The following is a 26287-nucleotide window of genomic DNA, read 5'->3' as shown; positions in this document are numbered from 1 at the left end:
TCTCAAGTACACTCTAAATTTTTTCCAGGAATTGAAATTCTAGAATTTGCAGACCCTTCCCTTTTTGAAATTTTTATTTATTTAATTAGTTTTTGGGGGAAGAAGGTGGGCAGGATAAACCAAGATAACATTTTCTTTTCTCCAGTCCTGAAAGACATTTCTATTGTTCTTTTTGGTGTCTAAAAATTCACTGGCAATGACTCAGGAATCCTACCCATCAGTTCTTTCAGAACTCTAAGACACTATTAGCAGCTTATTTGGAACTGGTAATTTGAACTCACTGAGAGTAGCAAGGTGTGCTCTTATCTCTATTTGTTTCCAACCCAAAAGTGGTTTTCTTAGCAGATGAAGCAAAATCAAAATGAGTTGAATAATTCTGCCTTATTGATATCATATATGATCATAATGATATCTACTCTTTATATAATCCTCTTCCCTAACAAAGTCAAAAAGCCATACTTGAGAAAGAGAAAGCATTTAGGAATCAATTAAAAGGTAAGAGGTGATGAGGGTCCTGAATTAATTAAATAGAACTGGGAATAGTAAAAACAAACAGATTCAAAAGATGTTGTGGAATCAATAGGACTTAAGAAATTATTTAATATGGGAAATGATGAAGAGATAAGAGTAAAAAATGTTTTTTAAGATTTTAAGCCTTGAGCAACTGGAAGGGTGGTGGTTCCCATCAATAGAAGCTGTATTGTTGGGAAAAGTAACAGATTTAGAAGGGAAATGACAAATTCAATTATGGTTCAATTTGAGATATCAGTGGAAATCCAAGTGGAGATATCCAGTAGATAGTTGGTGATATGGTAAAGAAGTCCTGAGAGATATAGGGGCTAGAAAAAGGAATAATTTGGAAATCAAATTGAACCAGTGATAAACTTGTAAGGATAAAGGCAATCCTTACAAATGTCTCACATTTCTCTAAGCAACACACATCTGGCATCAAAGTTATGAGAGACGAAGAGATATGATGTGAGAACATGCTGTTGGGAAAATGGCATCAATAGATTTGCTTGGTGCAAGGTTGCCACAAACCTTCAAACCTTGTAAAAAATGTAATATCTGCAAAGTGCAATAAAACAAAGTGCAATGAAATGAGCTATGTCTGTATACCAAATTCTTTTTCTTTTTTCTGAATACATGTAAAGATAGTTTTCTGCATTCATTTTTGTAAGATTTTGTGCTCCAATTTTTTTCTCTCTTCCCTCTTGTCCCCCACCCCCACCCCGTCCCGGGGATAGCAAGCAATCTGATATAAGTTATGCATATATAATTATTTTAACCATATTTCCATATTTGTCATGTTATGCAAGAAAAATCAGAGAAAAAAGAAAAACCTGCAAGGAAGAAAAAACAAACAAACCTAAAAAAGTAAAAAGTAGTATGCTTCAATCCACATTCAGTCTCCATAGTTCTTTTTCTGGATACAGATGGCATTTTCCATCTCAACTCTATTGGACTTGTCTTGGATCACCACAGTGCTGAGAAGAGCTAAGTAGAAGTTTATCATTATATAATCTTGCTGTTACTGTGTATAATGTTTTGGTTCTGCTCATTTCACTCGGCATCAGGATTTTCTGAAATCAGACCACTCATCATTTCTTATAGAACAATAATATTCCAATACATTCATATGCCTTAACTTATTCAGCCATTCCCCAGTTGATGGAAATTCACTTAATTTCCAATTCCTTGCCACTACAAAAAGAGCTATTACAAATATTTGTGTACATGTGGGTCCTTTTCCCTCTTTTATGATCTCTTTGGGATATAGATCCAATAGAGACCCTGCAGAATCAAAGTTTATGCACAGTTTATAGTCCTTTGGGCATAGTTTCAAGTTGTTCTCCAGAATGGTTGCGTCATTTTACAACTCCACTAACAATGTATTAGTGTCCCAGTTTTTTCACATCCCCTCCAACATTTATCATTATCTTTTCCTGTCATCTTAGCCCGTTTGAGAGGTGTGAGATGGTAGCTCAGATGATGAAATTAGACAATTATCAACTGGGAAGGACAGCTATTTTCAGCAGTGTAAAGGTCCAAAAGATTCATGATGAAAAATGTTATCCATCTCTAAAGAAAGAACTGATGAAATCTGAATGCATATTAAAGCATACTATTTTTTACTTTTTTTTTCATGTGTGTTTGGGTTTATTTATTTTTTTCTGAGGCAATTGAGATTAAGTGATTTGCCCAGGGTCACAAAGCTGGGAAGTGTTAAATGTCTGAGGTCAGATTTGAACTCAGGTCCTCCTTACTTTGAGACTGGTGCTCTATCCACTGCTCTATCTAGCTTCCCCTCATGTATGGCTTTTGGTAGGGTTTCTTTGGTCTGTTTTCTTTCACAACATGACAATACAGAAATATGTTTTGCATAATTGCATATGTATAGCCTATATCAAATTACTTATTATGGGGAAGGGAAAAGAGAGGGAGAGAATTTGGAAAATTTAAAAAAAAAATTTAAAATATTAAAATTATTTTTATATGTGATTGGGAAAAATAAGATATTATTTAAAATAAAAAGATACCAATAAAATAATTTTAAAAACACCATCTGGTGGACAATATTATACACTAGAAACATGCTATTCTTCATAAGCTAATAGATGAATCTCTATACTATATAGTTCAGATGCTAAACTATCCTTGAGAATTCAACAAGTAATCTATATTGGAAATTGAATATTATTACACATTGCAATCATAATCATCTGGCTATAATAGATAAATAAAAATTTAATCAGTCCTTAAAATAGTGCCATATCGAATATGCATAATCTCCATTTTACATAGAATGAAAAGCTTTTGAAATGTAGAGGTCTAGCTGAAGAAAATCATTTGGAAGCTGGATGAGGTGCTATCATTCTAGCCATCCCATTTACTATGGAATTTATCCAGAAAGTGCTTTCAGTGAACTCACAGAATATAAACAAATATTCCAAAACTTTTATTCATTTACAAAAAAGCAATTATTTTACATACTTGTGCAATAGTTTGTAGAACACGGTTGTTATTTGTTCCTCTTGAGAATGAAGGACATTCTCATTCATGAAGAGGATCATAATATCAGGAAGGTGATGCCAGTGAATTGGATTTAAGGAAGGGATGTTGAGGTCTAGCGTTGGGGTACCTAAATGAAATTAGGGTTAAGGTCTAGTGGCAGATTTGGGGTACAGATTCGACGCAAGGGGGTCTAGTAGCGGCGCGAGTTCCCAATAAAAGCCCAGAGAGCTAGATTGATAAAAGAGGTTTATTATTAGATAAGCAAAGTTAAAGTATAGGCGAAGGTAGAGATAAGGAGGGCACTGGACAGAGGGTCCAGTAGACAGAGGGTCCTCACATGGTAGCCATGTTTGGAATCTCTGCAAAGAGGGGTTCCCAGCGTGGCCTTTTTATAATAGGAGACTTAGCTCGAGGGGCTTTCGGGTGTAGCCCCAAAGTTGGCTCATATCCGGGTGGAGCTGGGAACAGGTCAGATCTTCTATTGGAATTCAAAGGGACCAGGATTTGTGAGTTAAAGGGCAATTTACATTATTAACTAGGAGAGGGTGGGAATCTAGAAAGGAAGCTTTCCCGCATCAGGGAGGCTATGTAAATTCAGCAGCAGCCTCACTTTCTTCTCTGGAGCCCTCTGGAGTGACAAGATATAGAGCAGGATGACAGAAGATAGTCCTGGATGCAGTGGGGGGGACCTTGGCTTTTTTAAGTTACAGTCTTTCTGAGGTCTCAGTTTGACTACGACAGTGCTCATTCAATGATTAAAGCTAGGCAAGAAATGAGACAAAGAATGGTCTCTTCCCTAGTTAAAAATTAGTCTGGGAGGGAAGATTTTAGGGTTTCTGACCAAAAGAGAAACAATCAGGGCTCAAACAATGGCTCAAGTGAGGTTTGGGCGTGGACTTATTGTAGGTCAATCAATGACAGCCAGAGGGATTTGGTTTAAGGCATGATAGATATCTAGCCCCTAAACCCCAATATATTTTCAGTATATGGTTCCAGCCATTAAAATTTACAGTCTTTTGAGCAGAGCACCTGAAAGTAAGGGTATGACTCCTTACATAGACAGAGGGAGAGAAGGGTGGGAGGGGAAGGAGAGAGAGAAGAAAGAAAGAAGGAAGGAAGAAACTGTGTTGCCCAACTGAAACTAGCCAATTGGTTCCCAAGATACTACTACTTAGGAGTTGTTGTTTATTCTTAGTTCTTGAAGAGAATTATGAAATCAGGAAGGTGATGCCATGACTTGTAAGTGAATTGGATTTAAGTGAGGGAGGGCTGTGCAAAATCACCAGTCGTACTCTCTCCTCTGAAGCCATCTAAATCCAGTGGGAAGATATAGAGTGGGATGATTGGAAATGACCCCTACAAAATAGTATATATAAAAGATTACTAGCAAGAAAGTGACTTATCACAGGATGATTTCTCACTGAAATCCACTTTTTAAAAGATAAGAATTAAATAATAAATAATAAAAAGGATTTAAGATTTGGAAAGTGCTTTACATATATCATTTAAACTCATCTGAGATGTTGGTTTGAAAGTCATCTACATGTAGAAGAGTTAACTGAAACAATAGGAATGAAGTTACCAAGGAAGAAAGTGTAGAGAGAAGAGGGCTAAGGGACACCCATACCACAGAGATGTCATTCTGTCTTATAAAGCATTTTGTTAAGCTTTTAAAAAGTCAGTTTTATAACACATGGGGTTCTATTTTCCCCATTTAATTAATTAATAAAACAACTAGATAGATCTCTAGAAGCAAAGCAAAGTTTATTTACATTCTTGAGAACGGGCGTCCACCAATTGAACAGACAATCGAAGGGAGGAGGCACCGTAGGGGGTAGGGTCGGCGCTTTTATCCCTAACGCAAATTCCCCCTCCCACCACTGACCCTCATCCTTATTGGCTGAGGATCTTACATTCTAAACGGGGGAACTATCCAAGAAATTGAACTTGACCAACAAGTACATAGTTGCCCATATTTGGCTGAAATAGGGAGGATAACAAGAAGGGGATTTAAGTATGCCCTTAGGGGGCTAACAGGGAGGGGATTGCAGGGACACTTTAAGTATGTCCTTAAGATAGCAGGGAGGAGACACTAAGTATGCCCTTGACCTTAAAGTCCTTCAGGCCTACTCAAACTTTGAAATAGATGAAGCCTTACTCGATTTTCACAACTGTCTTGAAAGATCTCATTTTATCTCGTTCACCCTTAACGAATATCAAAAAATTCTAAATATAAAGATTAGTTGTCCTCCATTTTCTTTTCCCTGCAATATCAATACTATTGTCCATCCCATTGTTGGGAACTCTGGACCAGATTGTGGGCTGAACTAGTTTATTCTCAGGAATTTCTAAAAACATCCCATGCAGTTCCTATTGTCAACCATGATGGGAACTCAAGTTTTTTTCAGACTGTCTTGATTAGCATATTTGAGACAGCCTTGATGGGAATTCAGTTTTCCCAGAGTTTTCCAGTTTGCCCCTTAAGATAATCTCAACATCTCTATACATTTCTTTGTTATTCTCTAGATCCCGCCTTAATTTCCCCTCATTCCTCAATACTGTCAAACTCCTTGCTGGTTCCTTCCCTTACTTTCCAGATCCTGCCCTCCCACTCCTTGGTTTCTCCTGAGCTATAAAAGTCATATCCCTTCAAAAGCAAATTGCTCACTCACCTATTACTCTATCTTGCTTAGTTATGATTGATTTTGTCAGAAATGAAAACTTTAGACTCAAATTCTTGGAGTGAGTTGAGGAAAGCTTTATTATGTTTCTTGCAAGAAGTGGGCCACCATTGTGGGGGTACAAACACAAATTACAGAGGCCAGAACAAGCAGTTATATTCCATAATCTCATCCTACCTCCTCAGAATTTCCATTGGAGATCCTTCCAAAATCTAATATTTCATGACACTTCCAGTACATACATTCCTTGATCCATTTCCATGTTCCCCCCCTTCTCTTGCCACATCACCACATTTTCAAAAATGGTAGCTATCTCTTTCTTAAGGGAGGAGAAGTTAATATACATGAGACTTATTAAGCATGCTCAATTAAAAATTTATCTTGCCTGGATGAACTCAGATCTTCCCAGCTCCAGATGCAACACTCTGTCCTCTGCTCCACCTCATGCCTCTTCATGGTGGCCTGTTGCTTATACCTGTCCTAAGAAATACAAGGTGTATGACCTAGTATCCCATGCAAGGATGTTGCTTGTTCCCTTTGCAGACCGATGAAATCAGCGTTGTCAAATACTTTATTCTCTTTTCTAAGGGGAACCGGTGAGAACTATCTTTCACTCGAGGTCTTTGATTTCTGATTTCCATTCCAGGGAATGTCACAAGACCATGGGGTTTAAGCTGTCTGGGGCTTTAGAGAGCATCTAGTACAAGCCCATCTTAAAGCAAAAGAAACTGAGACCCAGAGATATAAGTGCCTGTAATACATGGCATAATCTGGATAGGAACTCAGGCCTTATTACTCTATTTCCAGGGCTCTTTCTATCACATTCTAATTCCTCTTGCACAAGTCTACAATATTCTTTTTTTCAAAGTCAGTTGGATTTGACTTGATAACTTATTGGTCCTTAAATGTTAGAGCAAGAAGTTAGGGATGGAAGGGTCATCAGTACACTTGAGTGACAAAACTGCCAAAGATCTTAGAACTTGGGATGTCAGGACTGGAAAGGATCTGAGAATATCAATTTCTATATCCGAGTTTTTAATTAGACTATTATATATACATACATATAAATAAATATATATGTGTGTATATATATATAAAATTTTATTTTATTAGAATGTGGAATGTCAGGACTTTAAGACACCAGATTAGTGTGGCTGGAATGCTAGTCTTAGAGACAGAACGATGTGTCACTCTCTTGGGGCCTCAGTTTTCTCATCTGTAAAATGAGGGGAGTAGACTAAATAAGCTACTTTCTTTAGATTTCTTAAAGATCTAAATCTTTGGTCCAATGTGTTGAGATCTTGAGTAAGTAGATGTCATTGGCAGAGAAGGACTGAAGTATTGATGGAATTATTCCCTGAGAAGCAGAGAGAAGGGCACAGATGGGGATCAATTTAGCCTTATTATCCCACTGTCTGTGGAAGTTGAATAGCTCCACCTTGCTATGTCCGTTCAGAAATCCAAGTTATGTCAAACCCCTGGGGTTAAATTTCCCCTATAAATCTGATTTGCTGACCCCTTTGGGTCATGATCTACTACTTTTCCTTATGTCTTTTCCCTCTCTCTCCCCCATGCCACAGAGTCACTCCTCCCCACCATGCCTCTATTGGAACTATAACTACCTCTTTTAGGTAAACTCCTCCTGCCAGTTAAGGGCATTTTCCATCCTAATGGAGTATTTCCTTTATCCTAATTACTTGTGAGTTCCACTAGGGGACTAGTCTTTTCCATCATTAATTGTTAAAAATCCCTCTCTTTGGTAACTATATGTTCTGCTAATTCTATTTCATATTTATCACTCCTGGTGTCCATTGTATCGCTTAATTTTTTGTCTGCAACTTCTTTTCCTAAATAAATTTTTTGCCAAAGAGAAAGACTATTGTGAATTCTTCACATGACCAAATTCCAACATTTGGTGTCTTATACAAATCTCAACATTTGGTTCTGAACCCTAAACACATCATTTGGAGCTAGAAATTGCTCTTCTAATCCACATCATAATGTCAGAGCTGAAAGGCATCTTAAACCAAGAAGATCAAAATGAAATAGAAATGAAAAATCATAAATAAATATCCTTGTGGACTGCATATTGAGTTAGTTTTAAGATGTAATATTATCTACATTTTATTGTATTTTATTCATTTTGTTAAATATTTCCCAATTGCATTTTAAACTGGTTCTGGCTGCATTTGGAAATATTGAAGGCCCTGATCTGACAGTATTTGACACCTTTGTCTTAGAACATAAAATGTTAAAGATTTAGTGATACCTGCCCCTCATTAACTATTTCTAGGCTGATAGGAATAGAGAAAAATCAATCATTCAATAGGCTATTATCAATCACCTCTAGTGTACCAGATATTGTGTTTGGTTGTGGAGACTCAAAAAAGACAAAAGGTCTTGCCCTCAAGGAGTTTCCATTCTATGAGGAATTGAGATTTACAAATATAAAAAACACAAAGTTAATATCAGGTAAGTTGAAGGAGGAAGGACATCTTGGGAGAGGGAGGCGATCGAGAAGGAAGAGGCCTTCAGTTGAGGGAATGGTGGGAATCATTCATCTCTCAGTCCCCCAGGGATCTGACCCTCCCCAGCTAACAGCGGTCTGACCTTTCCCTTAGCCCTCGAATCCCCACAGCCTAAGAGTCCCCTCCATCTCCGCCCCGATTCCTTTCTTCCCCGGGAAAGGAGGTTTCCGTCTCACAGCGTATTAATCAGGGGCTGGCGCCGAAGTCCCCAGCCAGAGACGCCTCCCCTCCCCACCCTGGCGAGCTCTGGGCTCCATCCTTCCTGCCAGCTGCCCCTGGGTGCTGGAGGTTAGGGGAGGCGGGGAGCCCAGTGTGGCGCAAGGGCAGGAAAGGAAGAGAGCTAGACTGAGAGCTGTCCTGTAGAGGACTGCGAAGCTTCCATTCCTCTGACACTCCCCTCCTCTCCCTCCCACCCTTGGAGTTTCTAGAGCTGGTTGGAAAAAACTGGGGGTCTTTGGGTTTTCCTGCGCTTGGAGAAGAGTCGAGCTTTGGCTAAGCCAGCGCTTGGAGATCGGGTCCTGTAGCTGTCGAGTCCGCGTGCATCGTGGTCTGCCCTCGCCACCTGGTGGCTGGAACATGGGCCCATCTCTGGCTTTCTTTGGGTTAAACTGAAGACAACTCCGTCTGGGGACAGGATCCTCTCCAAGGAGAGTTGGAGTAGGGCTGGGTTGTAGGGACCCGATCTCCCTGGATTCCTAGAAATTCACTTGAGAGGCACCGGAGCGGGGAAGGAGTGTAAGATAGGCGGGAGGGGGACAGAGATCCTAATGCTTTACAGGGTCCCTCTGAGCACACTTTCACAAAGGAGGACCTTTGAGAGAAAATTTCAGATCAAGTGGAAGTGTCCCTGTTCTTTATACAGTGTGTGAAATGGAAGGGATCTTTCTAAAAGTTTTTGTCTGGACCTGATGGGCCCTCAATGTACCAGGTCTGGAATTCAGGTCAGGATTTCCTGAATTCAAATCTGGCCTCAGACACTTATTGTGTGACCCTGGGCAAATCACTTCCCCTTTTTTGCCTCAGTTTCCTCATCTGTAAAATGAGCTGGAGAAGCATAGTTCAACTTTTTTTTTTTTAAATCAACTTTTTGCCCGAAAAATTGTAATAAATAAATAGCCTTCTAATTGGTTATTGCCTGAGGTCTCCTTGATCCAGTCCATCCTTCACATAACTACCAGAGTGATTTTCCTAAAGCATAAGTCTGATCATTTCATGTACCCTTATATAACAAACTTCAGTGATTCCATATTACCTCCAGGATGAAGTAAAAAATCTTCAATTTGGCATTTAAAGCTTTTTATACCCCAGTCCCTTCCTACCTCTTAACTTTATTTTCTTCTATATTCCAGCAACTCTGGCTTATTTGCACTTCTTCAAACATGACACTACATCTCCTGTCTCTGCCTTTTTGTGACTTTTCTGCTACTATGGGGTGCTTTCCTTCCCTACCACTGCCTCTGTTTTCCTTAAGATTGATTTCAAATCCCATATTCTGCAAAAGGCTTTTCCTAATCCTAGGTAATGCTTCCCCTTCTGAGATTACCATCCCAATTGTTCTGTACATATTTTGCATGTACCCAATTATTAATATATATGTATGTATCCCTACCAGAGGAGTATTTTAATTTGAATTTCTGAGGGGACCACAGAGTGGAATGTTTCTAGAGGATCAGCTTTGTGGCTTCCTTGAAGGCAAGAACTGTTTTTGCATCTTTATATCCCCAGTGCTTTAAAGAGTGCTTGGAACTTAGTAGATATTTAATAAATGCTTGTTGACTGATGGGAAATTTGGAGAGAGCAGTTTCTTTCAGCTGAGTGATCAGATTGGAAACCAGATTGCAAAAGGTTGAGAAGTGAATATAAGCAGGGTATGGAGACAAGTGTAGATAGTTTTTTCAAAGGTTTTGGCTGAGAAAGAAAGGAGAGTTATAAGACTCAGGGAGATGGAAGGGTTTTTTAAGGATGGGCATGTTTGTAGACAGCAGGGAAAGATCCAGTAGATAGGGAAGAATTGAAAATTTAAGAGAGAGAGAATGATTATATGTGTCTGTATGGAGGGGCAATCTGCTGGAGAGAACTGGATTAGATATCATGGAGGGCACACAAAGTGGGGTTTGCCTTGGTGAGGAGGAGAGTTACCTCTCTTAGAGATGGAATAAAGGAGCAGAGAATAAGATGAGGCTGAAAGATTAAGAATCTCAATGTGAATGGCTTCTACTATTTTTTATTGAAGCTTTTTATTTATAAAGCATATCATGGATAATTTAAAATTTTCTTTTCTTTTCTTTTTCTTTCTATCTTTCTTTCTTTGCTGAGGTAATTGGGGTTAAGTGACTTGCCCCAGGTCACACAGCTAGGAAGTGTTAAGTGTCTGAGATCACATTTGAACTCAGGTTCTCCTGACTTCAGGGCTGGTGATCCATGCACTGCCACCTAGCGGTGCTTCTACTTTTTTTTTTTTTAAAAACAAATTATTTTTATTATCAATTCTACATTTTCGCCCTCTCTTCACCCTTTCCTCTACACATTGAGAAGGCAAGAAATATGACACCCATTATAAATATGCAGTCATTTAAAGATCTCCATATTAGCCATAAACTGAAAAAAATCAAGAAAAATTAAGGGAAAATACTTCAAGATTGAAGCATATTATTTTTACTTTTTTTCTTTCTCATGATTTTTCCCTTTCGATTTGATTCTTTGTCCATAGCATTACTAATGTTTAATACGCTTGTACATGTATAACCTATATCAGATTGCTTGTCATTTTGAGGCAGGAGGGAGAAAAAATTTTGGAACCAAATTCTTACAAAAATGAATGTTGAAAACTATCTTTGCATGTAATTGGAAAAAATAAAATTTTAAAAATATTTCCATCTGCAACATGAGACCATCAATTTTCTATCTGGAGATGCATAATATTTCAAATCAGGAGTTCTTTCGAGTTGTGGTGGCTCATTTTAATGATTAGAGTTACAAAGTCTTTCACAATTGATCATCTTTACACTTGCTGAAATTATGTAGATTGTTTTGTTGGTTCTACTCAATTTTACATCATTTCATATAGGTCTTCCCCATTTTTCTGAAACCATTCATTTCATTTCTTACAACACAATAGTATTCCATCACATTCATATTTCATGTCTTGTTTAGTGATTCCTCAATTGATGAGAATCCCCTCAGATTCCAATTCTTTGCCAACACAAAAAAGTTGCTATTGTTCACATGGATTTTTTCCCTTTCTTTGATTTCTTGAGGAAAATACCTAGTATGGTATTGCTGAGTTAAAGGATATGCACTGTTTTATAGCCCTTTGGACTTAGTTTCAAACTGTTCTTCAAAATGGTTGGACCAGTTCACTTCTTCGCCAACAGTGTATTTATTAGTGTCTATTTTCTACATTCCCCCCAGCATGTGTCATTTTCCTTTTCTGTCATCTTAATCTGAGGATGAAGTAGTACCTCAGAGATTTTTTAAATTTGCATTTCTCTATTAGTGAGTTAGAAGTATTTTAAAAACATGGATATTTCATATCCTTTGACCAATTACCATTTGGAGAACAGCTCCTATTTTTTTGTAAACATGGATGTTTCCCAGTTTTCTATTTTTATTCTAATTTCAGTTTGTTTTTTATGAAAACTTTTAAGTTTTATATAATCAAAATGATTTATTTTACCTTGTGTGAACCTCTCTCTTTCTTGATCATGAACTCTTTCTCTATCCAAAAATTTGACAGTTTCTTCCATGATCTAATTTGCTTATGATATCAACCTTTATGTTTATGCCTACTTTTGCTAGACTGCTTTCCAGTTTTCCCAGGAATTTTTGTCAAATAGTGAGTCTTTATTTTCTCAGTAAACTATGAAGAGAGGTGCTCAACTGTGAGTAGGAGTGGGAGTATGGGAAGCTTGAGAAAAGAAAAGGTTTAGAACAGCTGTTGAGAGAGCTGGCTAGAAAGTCAATTATGGAAGAGTACAAGGTTTTATTTCTGTATTCTCCATTTACTTCCATTGATCTGCTTCTTTCAGGTATCTTTTAAGCTGTCATTTTAATGAAATAACATGTGGCTAAATGATAGTACATTTTGATGGACTACATCCTAGTTGAATGGATAGACTCAAAGAGTAACCAATAGGCTGATGTGAACTTGTAAGATAGCCTCCAGTAGAGGTACAAGGATCTGTGCCTAATCTTCTGCTTTTCAATGTTTTTGTTTGTTTGTTTGTTTTCCCCCAGTGACTTGGATAAAAGGATAGATGGTGTGGTTATCAGTTCTGCAGATGACACAAAGTGAGAAGGGAGAGCAAACATATTGGACAGCAGAGTCATTTTCCAAAGTGATCTAGGAGGACTAGAAGGACGGACTGAATCTATAACAATCATAGAATTTAGTACCAAAAGGTCCTTTAGAGAAATGAGTAATGGGAATCCCCCAATGCTTTTCAGACAAGAAAATTAAGGTCCCAGAGAGAAGAAAGGACACCTGTAAGATTATACAGGCAATAAGGAGCAAAGCACCACAAATCTGAAAAAATAAAATACTATTTTAAAAGAAATTTTTATGAAAGTTTTGTATATAAGATTTATAAGCAGCCCCCAAATGGAGGTCTTCCAGGGGATGCTAAATATAATATAGGGGATTAGCGGAAATGGCTTTCATGCCCTTATACTTTGAGAGCTTGATCCAGACTGCTTTCTGTAGTGCGCTGACATGGACCCCTCCTGATGCCGAGTTCTGATTGAGCTGGCCCATTCCACTTTGGGACAGTTTTCATCCCTGTTGTTTTTCTTTACTTATAATCCCAAATTTCCCATGCAAATTCTTTCCATCTACTCTTAATTCTGCCCTCCGAAGCCAAACACCAAGTCTAATTCCTTTTCCAGCTGACTTTTTCACAGCTCTCAAGTGTCTCCTACTCCTCACCCCCCATCCTGAGCCTTCTCTTCAGACTAAACTTCTTCAGAAACATGAATAAGTCCTGCCCTGAATAGTCGGTCTTTTCATCTTCTGGATGTTCTCCTTAAAACACGCTTTAGCTGTGCTATTGTTATTTCTAAAAATATGCCGCCCAGACTAGGCGGTACCATGGATAGGGACTCAGAAAAACCTACATTCAAATCCAACCTCGGAGGCTTACTAGCTCTGTGAGCATCGCCAAATCGCTCCGCCTCCCCAAGCCTCAGTGTTCTCATATGTAAAATGGGGATAATAATAACAGCCCCTACCTCACGGAATTGTGAGGATCAAATGGAATTATTTATTATCTTTCCCTGTCATGTTAGCTAAACTGAGGGGTGTGAAGAGGTATCTCCCCTCTTAACCCTAAGCATTTCTTTTGGGTGAGACAGGCCACCCTTGACCAGGGCAGGAATGGATGGTCAGCGCGCATTTATTAAGCACCCACTGGTCAGGTTCTGCGTTAGGGCAAAACTCGGTCCCTGCTCGCAAGGAGCCCCGTTCTAACAGAGAACCAGCTGGGAAACAACTGCGTGAGAACGGGGTGCAGGCAGGATAACGAAGCTGGGCGATCTCTGGGGGAAGGCACTAAGATTAAGGAGACTGGAAAAGAATCGTTTCTTTTGGTAGGAGGTGCGAGTTTAGCTGAGACTCGGAGGAATGCAGGGAGGCACGAGGGACTGCAGGCTTGAGGGAGGACGCCAGCGCTCGGGGGGTGGAGGCTGGTGCAGGAGCACGCAGGAGAACGAGCAAGCGGAGGACACGACAGGAAAGGGAGAGCAGGAGGGGTGGGGCAGGCCGTGAAGGCTTGCAAAGGAGCCACTGGGCATTCAGGGAGCCATTGGGGTGTGGGTGGAGAGAGATCCTGCCCAATCCTGGGCTTCCAAGTAGTGCTCCCCGGAGGGCTTAGGGAAAGCGCCCTTCGCCCAGGTCAGGGTAGGACTGCCCACTGCAGCGGCCGGAGAATGGAGGAGAACCGGAAGGGCCGGGCCTCAGTCTGAGGAGGGGCGAGGCCCGCTCTTCTCCGCCCAGTCCCCAGGTTGCACCAGGAAGCACTTCCCGCCTCGCCGCTCTCGGGTTCCCGCCCCGCCCCGCGCCTGCGCCCTGCGCGCCGCTGGCCTCCGAGTTGGCCCGGACTAGATCTCCACGTGCAGCAGCCGAGAGAGGGGACGCGCTCCTCCCCACGTGATCGCGCACGGCGCTCCCGCCTCTTAGTCCTTTTAAAATTTTAAACACTCTTCCAGCCTCCTCGGCCTGGGTGCTCCGAGAGTAGAAGCGAGAATATCCCCCGGGAGCGGGGGAAGCAGCGGGAAGTGAATAAAGCCACAGCAAGAAGGAGGCAGGGTTCTCTGGGCAAGTCATTCGCCTTCTCTGGGGCTCAGTTTCCCCATCTGTCCAAGGCTGGTGGTTGGAGACTTTTCCCTCCGAGGGGCCCGGGTGGGAAAGGAACATTTACTAGGCACCTACCGTGTGCTTGAAAACATGATTTCCTTTGATCCCTACGTTCCCATTACCCCATTTTACAGATGAGGAAGCTGAGGCCGACCTTGTGACTTGACCCACGTTGCACAGCAGTTGGGCAGCTACTCTTCCCCTTCCCAGCAGGCCATGGCCGCCCCGGTGCCTTTGGTCTGCAGCCAGACGGTGAGCAGGTGAGAGCGGGGGTCCTGGGCCGGGTCGGGATCCCGGGGCCCAGAGCTGACCCCCAAGCGCCACCCCCAGCCCCCCCCCCCACCCCACTTGATGTCTCCGCAGGGTGAGCTCTGTGCTGAACCGGGACGTGAAGCAGTTTGGAAAGAAGCATCTGTTTGACGAGCAGGACGAGACATGTTGGAATTCTGACCAGGTGACGGGGAGGGGCGGGCGGCCATCCCTCCGGGGCCCCAGCGATGGGACCCGTAGAGAACCCCCTTAGAGCCCAGCTGCAAGATTTCAGGGCTGGGTGGCCGATGCTGCCTCGTCTGTACCATGTACACTTGACCCGGACCACCCTCCGACCCAGGGCACTCCCGGCAGGGGGCCTTCCAGCTCGATGGTCCGCTGTAGCCACGGGGTGCAGTGGGGTACTGCACGGGGGGCTGCACAGTTCTCCGGAACCTGGAGGAGGGCTGGCTTTTCACTGAAGACTGAGGCCCAGCCCCTCCCTGTGCCCACTGCCCTCCAGGTAGGTGCTAAGCATTTTCTTTGGCTATCGCACCGCAGGGCGCCTCCCAGTGGGTGATGCTGGAATTCCCCCAGTCCGTTCGCGTGTCTCAAGTGCAGATCCAATTCCAGGGTGGGTTTGCAAGTCGCCAAGGTCGCTTGGAAGGTGAGGAGGGGTGGAGGGAGGACGTGGTCTGGCCTTGGCTCCCTCCTGTAGGACTCTAGTGCAGAATCTGTGCTACTGAGCCCTTCTCTTTTCCCTTCTTTAAAAACAGGTGGCAGGAAGAGTGAGTCTCTGGAGAAGATTGGGGATTTTTACCCCCAGGACAACAACTCCCTGCAAATATCCTCTCTGCTCTGTGGCAGGGGTGGGGCTGGCCCAGCTTGTGGTTAGGTAGGCAGGTAAAAGCGCAGGGAGGTGTTGGAGGCCTCCGGGGCAGTTGGGGAAAAAAGGCGAGTATCAGTATGAGCTGAGGAAGCCCCCTGGCAGTGACCTTGTCATGACAGGGACTCTGGGTGGGGCCCCCAGGTCTGTCCTGTTAACCTTGACAGCTGGTGAATTACAGCTTCCCTGTGGCAGATGTCACACTGGACAAGCTCAAGGTAACTTTTGAAAACAGCACTGACTTTTTTGGCCGGATCATCATCTACCACCTACGGATCCTTGGGGAGAAGCTGTGAGCGGCCCGGCCAGCTTCCTACACCTGCAGGACTCCCTGGAGGAGGCCACTGGAAGGACAGCAGAAGCTACACCTGCCTCTGGACCAGGTGGCCAGCAAGTAGAAAGAGTTATGATTTGGGTGAACCAGCGTGGCCCCTACCCCCTCTTCTCCCTCCAAGAACCTGGGAAGAGAATCCCAGAAAGAAAGAGCCTCAGAGCTTCAATTCCAGGAAGCCAGCCTTGATTGGAAAACAACTGACATGCTAATAGCATTGTAGAAACAGCTTTGAAGGACTTCAGAATTCTGGTCACTGCAGCGTTTGGCTGAGATGCTGAAGTACATGTGAGAAGTTCAGGATGCAAAATAAGCATTCTTTGGACTACAAGTTGTAGGAATTTGTTTTGCCTGATTGTGCACATTTGTTCCAAACATCTTTTTTTCTAAGTGGTAAAAACTTATTCATTTAAAAAGGAAAAGAAAAGCCCCCACACTCCTATCTTGGGATCACCAGGTTGCTTAAATGGCCCCACCTGTCTCACCCTCAGCCCCGTGTCATCTACATGTAATGGGAAGCAGCCTCCCTCATTCTGGAACAAGAGAGTCAGCCCCAGGCCTTCTCGGCGAGGCCCCTCAGATCTAAGAACGGCAGCCATTTCTCCTCTCTTCCAGGCTACGGTTGCCCTATTTCCTTATAGCCAAACTTCCCTGGGTGTCAGCTGTAAGAGATGGGGAGGAACAGCCAGTGTTGACCCTGCTTGTGGGGTAGCAGCTGGTTTTATTGGTTCATGTTCCCATTCCATGGGCTTGGGGAAGCAGGGAGGGACTCCCAAGATGGCTGGTGTTGGGGCAGCAGAGGAGTCGTCATGGCTGGGGAGCTACAGGGTCCTACCAGGACAAGTCATTAGCCAGGAGCATAGTCCCTCCCACGGTCCTGGGAAGGAGAAGAGCTGCCTTGTTTCTGTTGGGGGGTCTGCCTCGTGTTGCACTGGAGTTCTTGGACACGGAGTTCTTGGGTGTGGTTCCCCCTCCCCCCCCCCAGAGATTTGTAGGTGGCTAGGGGAAGATCCATAGCCTTCAGCCATGGGAAGAGGGAGATCTCCTGGACCTGCTCTTCCTGGCCATAGGGATTGAAGAACTGGCTTCTAAGTGAGCTGACCTTCCTGAGCACCAGATGGAAGGCACAGGACCAAAGCCCAGTGGCCTAGACCTCTTTCACTCTGTCTCTGGAAGCAGCTTGTTCTGAAAAAGCTTAAGGATATGGTTCTCCATCACCTGTTGGACTGAAGGCCAGAAAGAAGGGAGTGAGAGAAAATAATTCAGGATCTGTAACCCGCTCTGCCCTACCAGCACAAAGAGGCAATAGTGGGGAATGCCAGGAGCTTGGAATGGCACACCAGACTTTGTGTCCTGGCAGTGACGCAAGCCAGTAGGACACTACCACTCTGAGGTTCAGTTTCTGCATCTGTACAACGAGAATGATAAGTAAATGGTTCGTTGGGTAGGAAGGAGATGGGAACCAGAGTCCTCACGACCCCAGGTTTCCTGGAACCAAAGCTTGGTTTGTTTGAAACAGATCTTTCTGATGGATTTGATGCAGATGGGGAGAAAAGGTTTGTCCCTCCAAGGTGGGGCTGGAACTAGATGAAGCCTTGGTGGGGAGCCTTGGCAGTGGCTAGAACATCTGGGGGAAGTGGGGCAGGGCGGATACTGACAGCTGATAAAAACTTTAGTTTCTTGAGAATTTTAGGGCTTGGGAAGGGCTCTCTTTAGGGCAACCCTGTGGGATTGGGTTAATGCAGGTAACAGGATCCCCATTTTACACAAGTAAAGAAAAAATGAAGTTCAGAATTAGGAAGCAATGCAGAATCGAGGAGAAGGCAGTTGACTTGAGGTCCCAGAGCCTGTAAGGGTAGGACTGGAACCCTATTTATCCTGATTTTGAGGCCAATGTTTTCTCCCCACAGGCATCCTAGTTAGGGCAGGGTCCAGGGTCTGGTATCAGAGATTCATATCAGCATCTAGAGAGACCCAGAGGCTGCTGCTATGTTATGTTCCTTCAAAAAGTGGGCATACTATTCCCATTGCATTGTTATTTCCAGATCCTTTGAAGTTCTTATGTCTAGGGCGTGTGTGTGTGTGTGTGTGTGTGTGTGTGTGTGTGTGTGTGTAGAGTGAGATAGGGGGAAGAAGGGGGAATAAGTATTTTTTGGTGCCTAATATATGCCAGGCATTAATTTTAAAAATATCTCATTTGATCTTCATTAAAACCATGACATAGATTATTATTTCCATTTTACGGTCAAGAAAACTGAGACAAACAGAGGTTAAATTGTTGGAGACAAAGGTCCAGTGGAGTTCAGGTACTTGTGAGGGGCTGCACACTTAGCTTATGTGTGAGGCAGGTCAAAGCCAGGTTATCTTGCCTCCAACCACAACACTACACATTGCCTCTTACTAGCTCTGTGACTGGGGAAGCAGACTGCCCAAATCTCTGTGAAACAGGAACAACACTAGTAGTATTTGTCTCACCGGCTGGTTGTGAGGAAAGCGCTCTGCAGAACTAAAAGTTTTTTGGGGGGAATTTTTATTTTGGGGATTTGGGATTGTTATTCTCTTCTTACCACTGTTCTCCCCAGGCGCTAGAGGCTATATATGGGGGCAGATCAAGATGGGGTTACTGTTCCCAACAAACTTTTGTATATGGTTTGTTTTTACTTCTTTATGTAAGTAAAGTGCTCATACTCAGCAGAATGTGATCTCCTTGAGGGCAGGGGCTTTTGTTTATGTCTCTATCCCTAGCTAGGCACATAGTGGGTACTGAATAAATAAATGCTTGCTGAATTAGAGTCTGTTTGGGGTGGGGTGAACCCCAAATCTAACACCTCTTCTGAAGGTGAAGGCTTCCTCTTACACACTGCATAAGTCCCTTCCTCTGAAATGTACATACCCTTCTTGTGTCCCAAGGCCACAGCGAGGTCCATAGGGGTGTAGCCTGAATCCGCTTCTGTTGTTAGGTCAGCCCCTCTAGCTGAAAACCAAGGCAGAAAAGAGGGGAAAAGCTCAGTTCTTGTTTGATGGGGGATTGAGGGGGACTACAGACATATCCTCCTCTTCCCATTATGGCTTTCCTAGCTTATTAGAATATAAGCTCTTGGAAGGCAGAGACCATCTCTTCTTTCCCCAATGCACAGCTAGCTGTCTGGTACATTCTAAGCACTTAAAAGCTTTTTTGGAATCAATATGGATGTGCCCTGGGATTCTGAAGTCTTTCACAAAGTTCCTGTTAATATGCCCCTGGTTCCTCCCTAGGGATAAGCTTCTCAAAAGCTAAGAGAAGCTGCCCCAAAAATTCATCTAACTGTTATTGTTGGCTAAATTGAAACAGAAACAGCAGCCACTAATTCTATACATAAGGATCCCTACAGGCCACATATTGACTTAAGTTTAAAAATGTAATATCTGTTTTTTATTGTATTTTTGTTGATTTTGTTAAATATTTCCCAATTACATTTTAATCTGGTTTGGACCTCACTTGGGAATGTTACGGGCTGCAAGTCTGACATCTGTTGTGAGCCTAGCAAACATGCCTATGAAGGAAGCCCAGTGGACAATGGAGAATTGATGGGAAGTCTTCTACTAATCCAGTAAGAGGAGAAAAGGGGGAAAGAGTTAAAGTGTGGATTAATAGCCCCTCTCCCCCAAGCCCCATGCCCTGATGGGGGGAGAGAGGGGAAAGGGCCCAACAACCTACCCAGCAGAGCTTCCACACACTTCACGTGGTTACCCCTCACAGCGTAGAGCAGCGGAGTCCCACCATTCTGGAGGATGGAGAGGCAGGGGTGAGGATGGCTATCCTTGGGGAAGGGCCTCCCTTACTGCCTGGCTAGGGCAGGACCCAGTCTGAATATCCTCAGGGGCAGGTAGACACCGGGTGTGCCCTCCCAGAGCCCCTCGGCTTCCTGGACACTTCCTCCTCCTCGGGAGGATCTCAAACCCTGCTGGTGCTGAAATATCACCAAGGCCCGGGACTCTTCCGGCCCCCCTGGCAGGCTGGAGAAGCCTATGAACCCCTCAGAATAAAATGCAGGAGTTATAAAGGAGACATTCTATTGAAATAAAGTTTTCAAGATATAAAAAAAGTTCACACACCCTGGGTTAAGAAGTGAAAGATGCTTCTTCTGTAAAGAAGCCTTTACAAGGACTGCTTGCCATCTGGGGGAGGGGGTGGAGGGAGGGAGGGGAAAAATCGAAACAGAAGTGAGTGCAAGGGATAATGATTCTGTCAATAAAAAGTTAAAAAAAAAAAAAAAAAAGCCTTTACAGATGGAGAAAGTGAGGTTGTAGCGGCAGAGCCAGGATTAGAATCCAGGTCTCCTCCCTCCCAATCTGGCAGCTTGTCCCTACCACACACAGAGCTGAGCTTTGGCCAAAGAAGCCTCCCTGGCTCCCCACGCCAGCCAGGCACTCAGCAGGCCCTGGGGCCTGCAACCTCCCTGGCAAGAAGGGAGGGACAGGCCCAGAGTCACCCCTGCCAGGGGCTGAGGGGGCCCTCACTGGGTCTGTAAGGGACCAAGGACACCCCTGCCAGCACTGAGGGTCAGCCTCCTGAGCGGCCCAGGAGTGATACATGGAAGCCAAGATCGCCTATGGGACCAGAGGGTCGGAAGGGACAGAGACGGGGGTCAGGGACCCGGGGTCACCAAGGTGAGAAACGCCAAAGTCAGGACTCGGACTTGCGGCTCCACAGCCACTCCCACACTGCTGGGTCTCTGGGCTCTGGCGGCGGCCCAGCCTCCTCCGGTCCGTTTCACCCCAGGGACCCGAGGGGGGCTGCAGAGGGTCCTCACCCAGTCATAGCTGTTGATGTCCACATCCCGCTCCAGAAGCATGACCACGATGTCCGTGTAGCCGCCCGTGCTGGCCAGCGACAGGGCGCTCTCCCGTTCCTTGGCCAGGACGTGAGGATCAGCACCCTGTGGGGCCAGAAGGGGTGAGCCCAGCCGGGGCCAGAGAGTGACCGAGACCCGTGCTGCCCAAGCTGGGCCGAGGCCTCTCATCAGAACCCTCTGGAAAAGACTCAGAGTCACTCTCTCACCTCTGAAGGCAAGGGGAGGACCTCCCCTCCCTCTGCAGGACAGGCAAACTCTGAGACAAAGTCCAGACTCCTCAATGTGGCCTCTGTTGGCCCTTAAGTGATGGTTAAGGAATGAGGCTTGTGATGGCCCAGAAGGCAGTGACTGAGCAGAAAAACCGTCAGTTCTGAACTCCTGTCCAATGCAAGGGGACTGGGAATAGGGAGAGGGTGGGCTACAGCTTGGTGCCTATAGGAAGGGGAGGAAGAAGAGATGGAGAGAGAGACACAAAGAGGAAAGAGACATAGAGATAGAGGAGAAACAGAGAGACAGAGACAGGAGAGAAAGGGGAGAAACAGAGAGAGAGAGAGACGGGAGAAACAGAAATATAGGGAGGAGACAGATGGGGGAAGAGACAAAGACAGAGAGAGAGACAGAAACAAAGGGGAGAGAGAGAGAAGAGAAAGAGAGATGATGAGGGAGAGACAAGAAGCAGAAAGGAGAGGAAGAGAGAGAGGAGAGACAGACAGACAGACACACACACACAAAGAGAAGAGAGAGAGGGAGAGAGACAGAGAGAGACAGAGACAGGAGAGAAACAGAGAGAGACAGAGACAGAGACACAGAGAGAGAGACACAGGGGAGAAACAGAGAAATGGGGAGGAGACAGAGATGGGGGAAGAGAGAGACAGAGACAGAGAAAGGAGACAGAGGAAGAGAGACAAAGATGGGGGGAGAGACAAAGACAGAGAGACAGAAACAAAGGAGAGAGAGAGAGGAGAGAAAGAGAGATGAGGGAGAGACAAGAAGCAGAAAGGGGGGAGAGAGGGAGAGAGAGAGAGAGAGAGAGAGGAGGGAGGAGAGACAGACACACACACACACAGACACAGAGAAAAGAGAAAAGAGAGAGGAGAGAGGAGAGAGACAGAGACAGAGAAGAGAAAGAGAAGGTGCTTCTTGTTTGGCAATCATGGCCCAGACTTCCCCAGGTATCAGCTCGTCATAGTATCACAGAACCCTCAGTTATACAAATGTCTAGGGTCCAGAGCAAAGGGAACCACCCAGTGCCCTGTGTCCTGACCAGACCCCATCCGGAAGGTCATTTGCACATCACAAGATTTAGAACTGAAAGTCACTGAATCTAGCATGTCCTCCCAGGCAAGAAGAAATCTTTCTTTGCGGTTCCCCTAACAGATGAACAGCCTATCCTGCTGACCTGCCTCCGGAGAAGGGGTCCTCCACACCTTCTGGAGAGCTAAATTAATTGTTGGGTGAGTCCAAACATTGACTTGGAGGTCTGCTCCATCACTTCTACCCTATTCTCAGCTCTGACCTTGCTCATCCTCCTTCTCTATAACATCCTTTCTAGTGGGTAGAGACCGCAATCATGTCCCTTCTAAGAAATCTTTTCTGCAGAATTAATATTCTCCACATGGTCTGAAGTTCTGTGCCCTCTTCTGAAGGTTCTTTCCACATAATGTAATAACCAAAAAAGATCAGACTGGGGGTTGGGCGACTCCAAATGAATTGAACACAGTATTTCAGAGGAGGTCTGACCAGGCAGGCAATAGTAGGACCATCCCTCCCTCTGGACACCAGGCAGCTATTTTATTTCTGTGTATGTCCTAAGATTACATTAGCTTCTTGTTGCCCAGCCACACAACTGATTTACATCAAGCTTGTCTTCAGCTAAGATCATCCCCACAGGTGGTGTCAAAGTAGATAGAGTTTGGGGGTCAAGAAGACCTGACTTCAAAACCTGCTTCAGATACTTACTAGCTGTGTGACCCTGGGCAAGACAATTAACCTGTCAGCCCCCGTTTCCTCACATAAGCGTGATATAAATCAAATGTACGGCTTGGCAATAATAATAGCAACTACCTCATGGTTTTGTTGTAAGAATTCAATGAGTTAACATACATAAAGGCTTTGGCAAATCTGAAAGCACCATATAAATGATAGCTATTGTTAACGAATTGTTAAATGAATCACATCTTTTCCATCCTCTGCTTGAACAATGGATTTTCCTTAGCTGAGTGGGTGACTGTGAGATAAACTCCTCCCTGCCCCCCAAGACCTTGGTACCCAGTAGCCTCTTACCCACTCTAGCAGGAAGCGCACAGTCTCGATCTCTCCAAAAGCAGATGCCCAGATCAGGGGGGTGAAGCCACGCTCATCGGGCTTGTTCACCAGGTTATCGCCTGGGAGGATGGGAAGAGTTGGCTATGCTTTCAGCTGAGCTAGCCCTGGCCCCTGCCAGCTTTACAGGGTGCAAGTAGGCATAGCATCAACAGGGCAGGGAGGCTGGGGAAATGGGGCACAGGTGTGTTTGTTTGTGTGTGAATCCTGTTCTGAAGGGGGTCTTCATGGTGCTCCAGGTGACTGTCTGGACTCTGAGCTTTGGCCCTGCCTATGAGGACGGGCGGCATAACCAAGACAATAGAGGAATGAGGATGTTACCTGGGGGCCAAGGTGAGGTACAAAAAACAAGTGGCTGGAAACTGGAAGACCTAGATTCTGGACCAAGGGATTCAATCAATTCACTACAGGGCCTCTCTGCACCTTTGCTTCTGGATTTGGAAAATGAGGGGATAGAGGGACTTCTTGGGAGAGGTTTGTGTTCACAGGTCCTGCTGGCTCTGGCCCTCCAGGCTCTCATCAATCAGGGCACAGGAGATGGTCTTCAAACAAAGCCAAGCTACTTGGGCCAGGCCTGAGCCCTTCACTCTCTTCTGCTCCCACTCTGTCCGTTATTGGCCCATTCTGGTCTCTGATAACGTAGGCTGGGCTCGGGACTCTTAGAACCAGGTCCCTGAGGTCTCGGGATGGCAGCCAGGGAGAGGATTGCAAGGGTCAGGCAGGAGCCACATACCTTTCAGAAGGTATTCTTTTAGCTGAGTCAGTTCTCCCTGAGCAGCGAGCTGGTGGATGGACAGAGCTGTTGTTTACAGAGGAGAGACAGAAAGAGGCACGGTTTATAAAGGAGTGGGAAGGAAATATCTTTATGGGGAGGAGGGGGAGGACAACTTTGGAAATTTCAAAGATAATAAAGACAGGAGAAAGTCCCTGAGCCTGGGAGTCAAGATAACGGCTTTCCGCTCTGCTGTGTGACCCTAAATACATCCCCTCCCCTGTCTGGAGCTGTTCTTCATCTTTGGAGTTCAGAGGTTTGACTAGATGGGCTCTAAGGTTTTCCCAGTTTTGACATTCTCTATTCTACATTCTAAGGATCCTTCTGGCTGAGAATTCTAGGGCCGAGTCTGACTCCCAGCAGAAGGGCCTCTCCTTGTCCAAACCTTTGGCCCCCAGGAGGTATACTCACAGTCCAAGGTGGCAGGCAGGGCTGAAATCTCATTTCCCCTCTGCCTGTTGGTCAGGGTGGTAGAGTGCTTCAAGGAGCTGCCAGCTGGGATAGAAAAAGGAGAGGTCAGGAGGGAACTGTTAGCCTTCTCTATCATGGGAGAAGGAAAGAAAATTTAGATGTCTAAAGATTGAGGTAAAGAACACTGGCCCAGCAGACAAATGGCCTCGGTTTGGGTGTCAACTCTGCTTTTTGCTAAGTGGGTCTGTCTATCAACAAGTATTTATTAAGCACTTGTGAGCCAAACATGGGATGCAAAGAAAGGCAAAAACACTCCCAGTTCTCAAGGAGTGTCTGATCTAATGAAGGAGATAACATGTAGATTCTAGGGAAATATAAAAGGGAAAGAGAAAGGTACAATCACTAAATGCCAGTGCTTACCACCACTGGGCTGTATCATCTCTTTGGAGAGCAACCCCAGATGTACACAGAAGGTAATCCAAAGAGGAAAGCATCAGCAGCAAGGGGTTAAGTTCTGTGACTTTGGGCAAGTCGGGGAACTCCAGTGAACCTCAGTTTCCCCATCCATAAAATGGGGACCAATAACAAATGCATCACATTTGTGGCCCCTCGTGTGTGAGTGAAGGGGGCCAGTTTTGGTAAGGGGGTCCTCCTCTCCCAGACCTGATCTCCCTAGAGAGGACTTACTGTGGGGTGCAGCGAGGACACCGTCCAGCTCGGGACTCCCGGAGTCTGGGATACAGGGGTACAGGCGCAGCAGCACGGTGTCAGAACCATCGGAGCTGTCCTGGGTGGGGTCTTCAGGCTGAGAGCCAAAGGCAGGGAGTGTGGGGGCCTCCTGGAGCTGGCCAGGGTCCCCAGGACCTAGGCTGGCCACGGCCCCTTCTGGCTCCATGGAGGGCACTTCTAGGGAGTCCAGATGAAATCAAGCAATTAGGGGGCCCTTACCCCTGTGGCGCCCCTCCCCCTCCTTACCACTTCCTCCTCAAACCGGAGGATGCTCCCAATTCCTAGGCCTCTTTCTTTAAGAAACTTTAGTCCTTTCTAGTCCTGGCTCGATGAGTGACCTTGATTAAGTCCCTTCCCCTCTCTGATCTCAGTTTCCCCTATCTGCCAAATGACGCCCAACGCAGAAAAAATACAGGGTCAAGCAAACCCTTTGAGCCCGGACGGATGCAATGACATGGGCCTGCATTTTGTTCTGGGGGCCTGGGGGAGAGCCCACCTTCTCGGACCCCCGCCTTTCCCCCGGGACTGGACGCCCCCTGCACCCTGGGCCGGCCGAAGACCGCCGCGCCCGGGGACTAGGTGCGCGGTGCTCTGCCCACGAGGCAGCCGGGGCTGACCAGCTTCTCCCCACGTCTCCTGCTTTGGAGCCGGGATCCTCCTCCTCCCGACCCTAGCCCTGGACTTCCCGAGCCCGAACCGAAAGTTAACTTTACCAAACTGCAGCGCTCCGCCCCCTCGCCCCCTTCCCCTAACCCGGCGGGGGGCCTCCCACAATGCACCTGAGAGCAGCGGGGGCGGGGGGCGCCCCTCCCCCGCCTGGGAGCAGCTGCGCAGAGCGCAGGGAAGGGAGAGGAGCGCTGGCCCTTTAAGAACTCAGCTTCGGGCCCCCGGAGACTAACCCGAGCGAGAGGAGGAGGGCCGGGCGGAGCCCGGACGCAAGGAGGCTAGGTCGGAGAGCTTCCAGTGCGCCTGCGCACCACTCGCCCCTCCCGTAGGAACCAATCGACTGGGGGGCTGGGCGGGGCCTCCTAGGCTGCGGGATTTAAAGGGACGGTGAGGGTCATTTCTCATCACCCTCCTGAGGCCCGAGTTTGTCTTGTTTCAGGCTATCGCGGGGACCTGGGGCAGGCCCGTGGGCGTTGGAGTGGGGAACTGGGAGACTGTCCACAAAGTGGGAGG

The 26287-nt window shown here is 45.4% G+C and overlaps 2 protein-coding genes across 6 annotated transcripts; one reads left to right on the top strand and one right to left on the bottom strand.

Annotated features, from left to right (window-relative positions):
• Positions 1-10092: 10092 nt before the first annotated feature.
• Positions 10093-16439, top strand: NR2C2AP (nuclear receptor 2C2 associated protein). Its single transcript, XM_051971993.1, has 6 exons — positions 10093-14534; positions 14708-14833; positions 14937-15027; positions 15384-15489; positions 15599-15667; positions 15889-16439. The coding sequence occupies exons 2-6, from the start codon at positions 14790-14792 to the stop codon at positions 16002-16004; spliced, it is 426 nt and encodes a 141-aa protein (XP_051827953.1). The 5' UTR covers positions 10093-14534; positions 14708-14789; the 3' UTR covers positions 16005-16439.
• Positions 16440-16740: 301 nt separating this feature from the next.
• RFXANK (regulatory factor X associated ankyrin containing protein) lies at positions 16741-26268 on the bottom strand. Of its 5 annotated transcripts, none has more exons than XM_051971988.1 (9): positions 26008-26268; positions 25067-25285; positions 24380-24463; positions 23930-23995; positions 23158-23258; positions 20833-20958; positions 19737-19803; positions 18933-19013; positions 16741-17447 (listed from the first exon to the last, which is right to left on the bottom strand). In XM_051971988.1, exons 1-9 carry the CDS (start codon positions 26177-26179, stop codon positions 17326-17328), a joined length of 1038 nt encoding a protein of 345 aa, XP_051827948.1. In that variant the 5' UTR covers positions 26180-26268; the 3' UTR covers positions 16741-17325. The 5 variants fall into 5 exon arrangements, with proteins under 5 accessions (XP_051827948.1, XP_051827949.1, XP_051827951.1 ...); XM_051971989.1 differs by having other exon boundaries at positions 16741-17265; XM_051971991.1 differs by lacking the exon at positions 26008-26268 and adding an exon at positions 25822-26001.
• Between the last annotated feature and the right edge of the window lie 19 nt (positions 26269-26287).

This window comes from Antechinus flavipes, chromosome 1, assembly GCF_016432865.1.
Source record: "Antechinus flavipes isolate AdamAnt ecotype Samford, QLD, Australia chromosome 1, AdamAnt_v2, whole genome shotgun sequence".
In the NCBI taxonomy this organism is placed as follows: Eukaryota; Metazoa; Chordata; class Mammalia; order Dasyuromorphia; family Dasyuridae; genus Antechinus; species Antechinus flavipes.
Note: the sequence above shows the minus strand (reverse complement) of the source record. Positions and strands in the feature narration are given on the sequence as shown.

Bases quoted from the DNA above. Each gene is read 5' to 3' on its own strand.
- RFXANK (XM_051971988.1), bottom strand. From the start codon at position 26,179: ATGAGAAATGACCCTCACCGTCCCTTTAAATCCCGCAGCCTAGGAGGC. The intron at 25,286-26,007 runs GTTAGTCTCCGG...TGGACTCCCTAG, and splicing joins GCCCTCCTCCTCTCGCTCGG to AAGTGCCCTCCATGGAGCCA. The intron at 23,996-24,379 runs GTGAGTATACCT...TGTAAACAACAG, and splicing joins CCTGCCTGCCACCTTGGACT to CTCTGTCCATCCACCAGCTC.
- NR2C2AP (XM_051971993.1), top strand. From the start codon at position 14,790: ATGGCCGCCCCGGTGCCTTTGGTCTGCAGCCAGACGGTGAGCAG. The intron at 15,028-15,383 runs GTGACGGGGAGG...ATCGCACCGCAG, and splicing joins CATGTTGGAATTCTGACCAG to GGCGCCTCCCAGTGGGTGAT. The intron at 15,668-15,888 runs TATCCTCTCTGC...TGGTGAATTACA, and splicing joins GGACAACAACTCCCTGCAAA to GCTTCCCTGTGGCAGATGTC.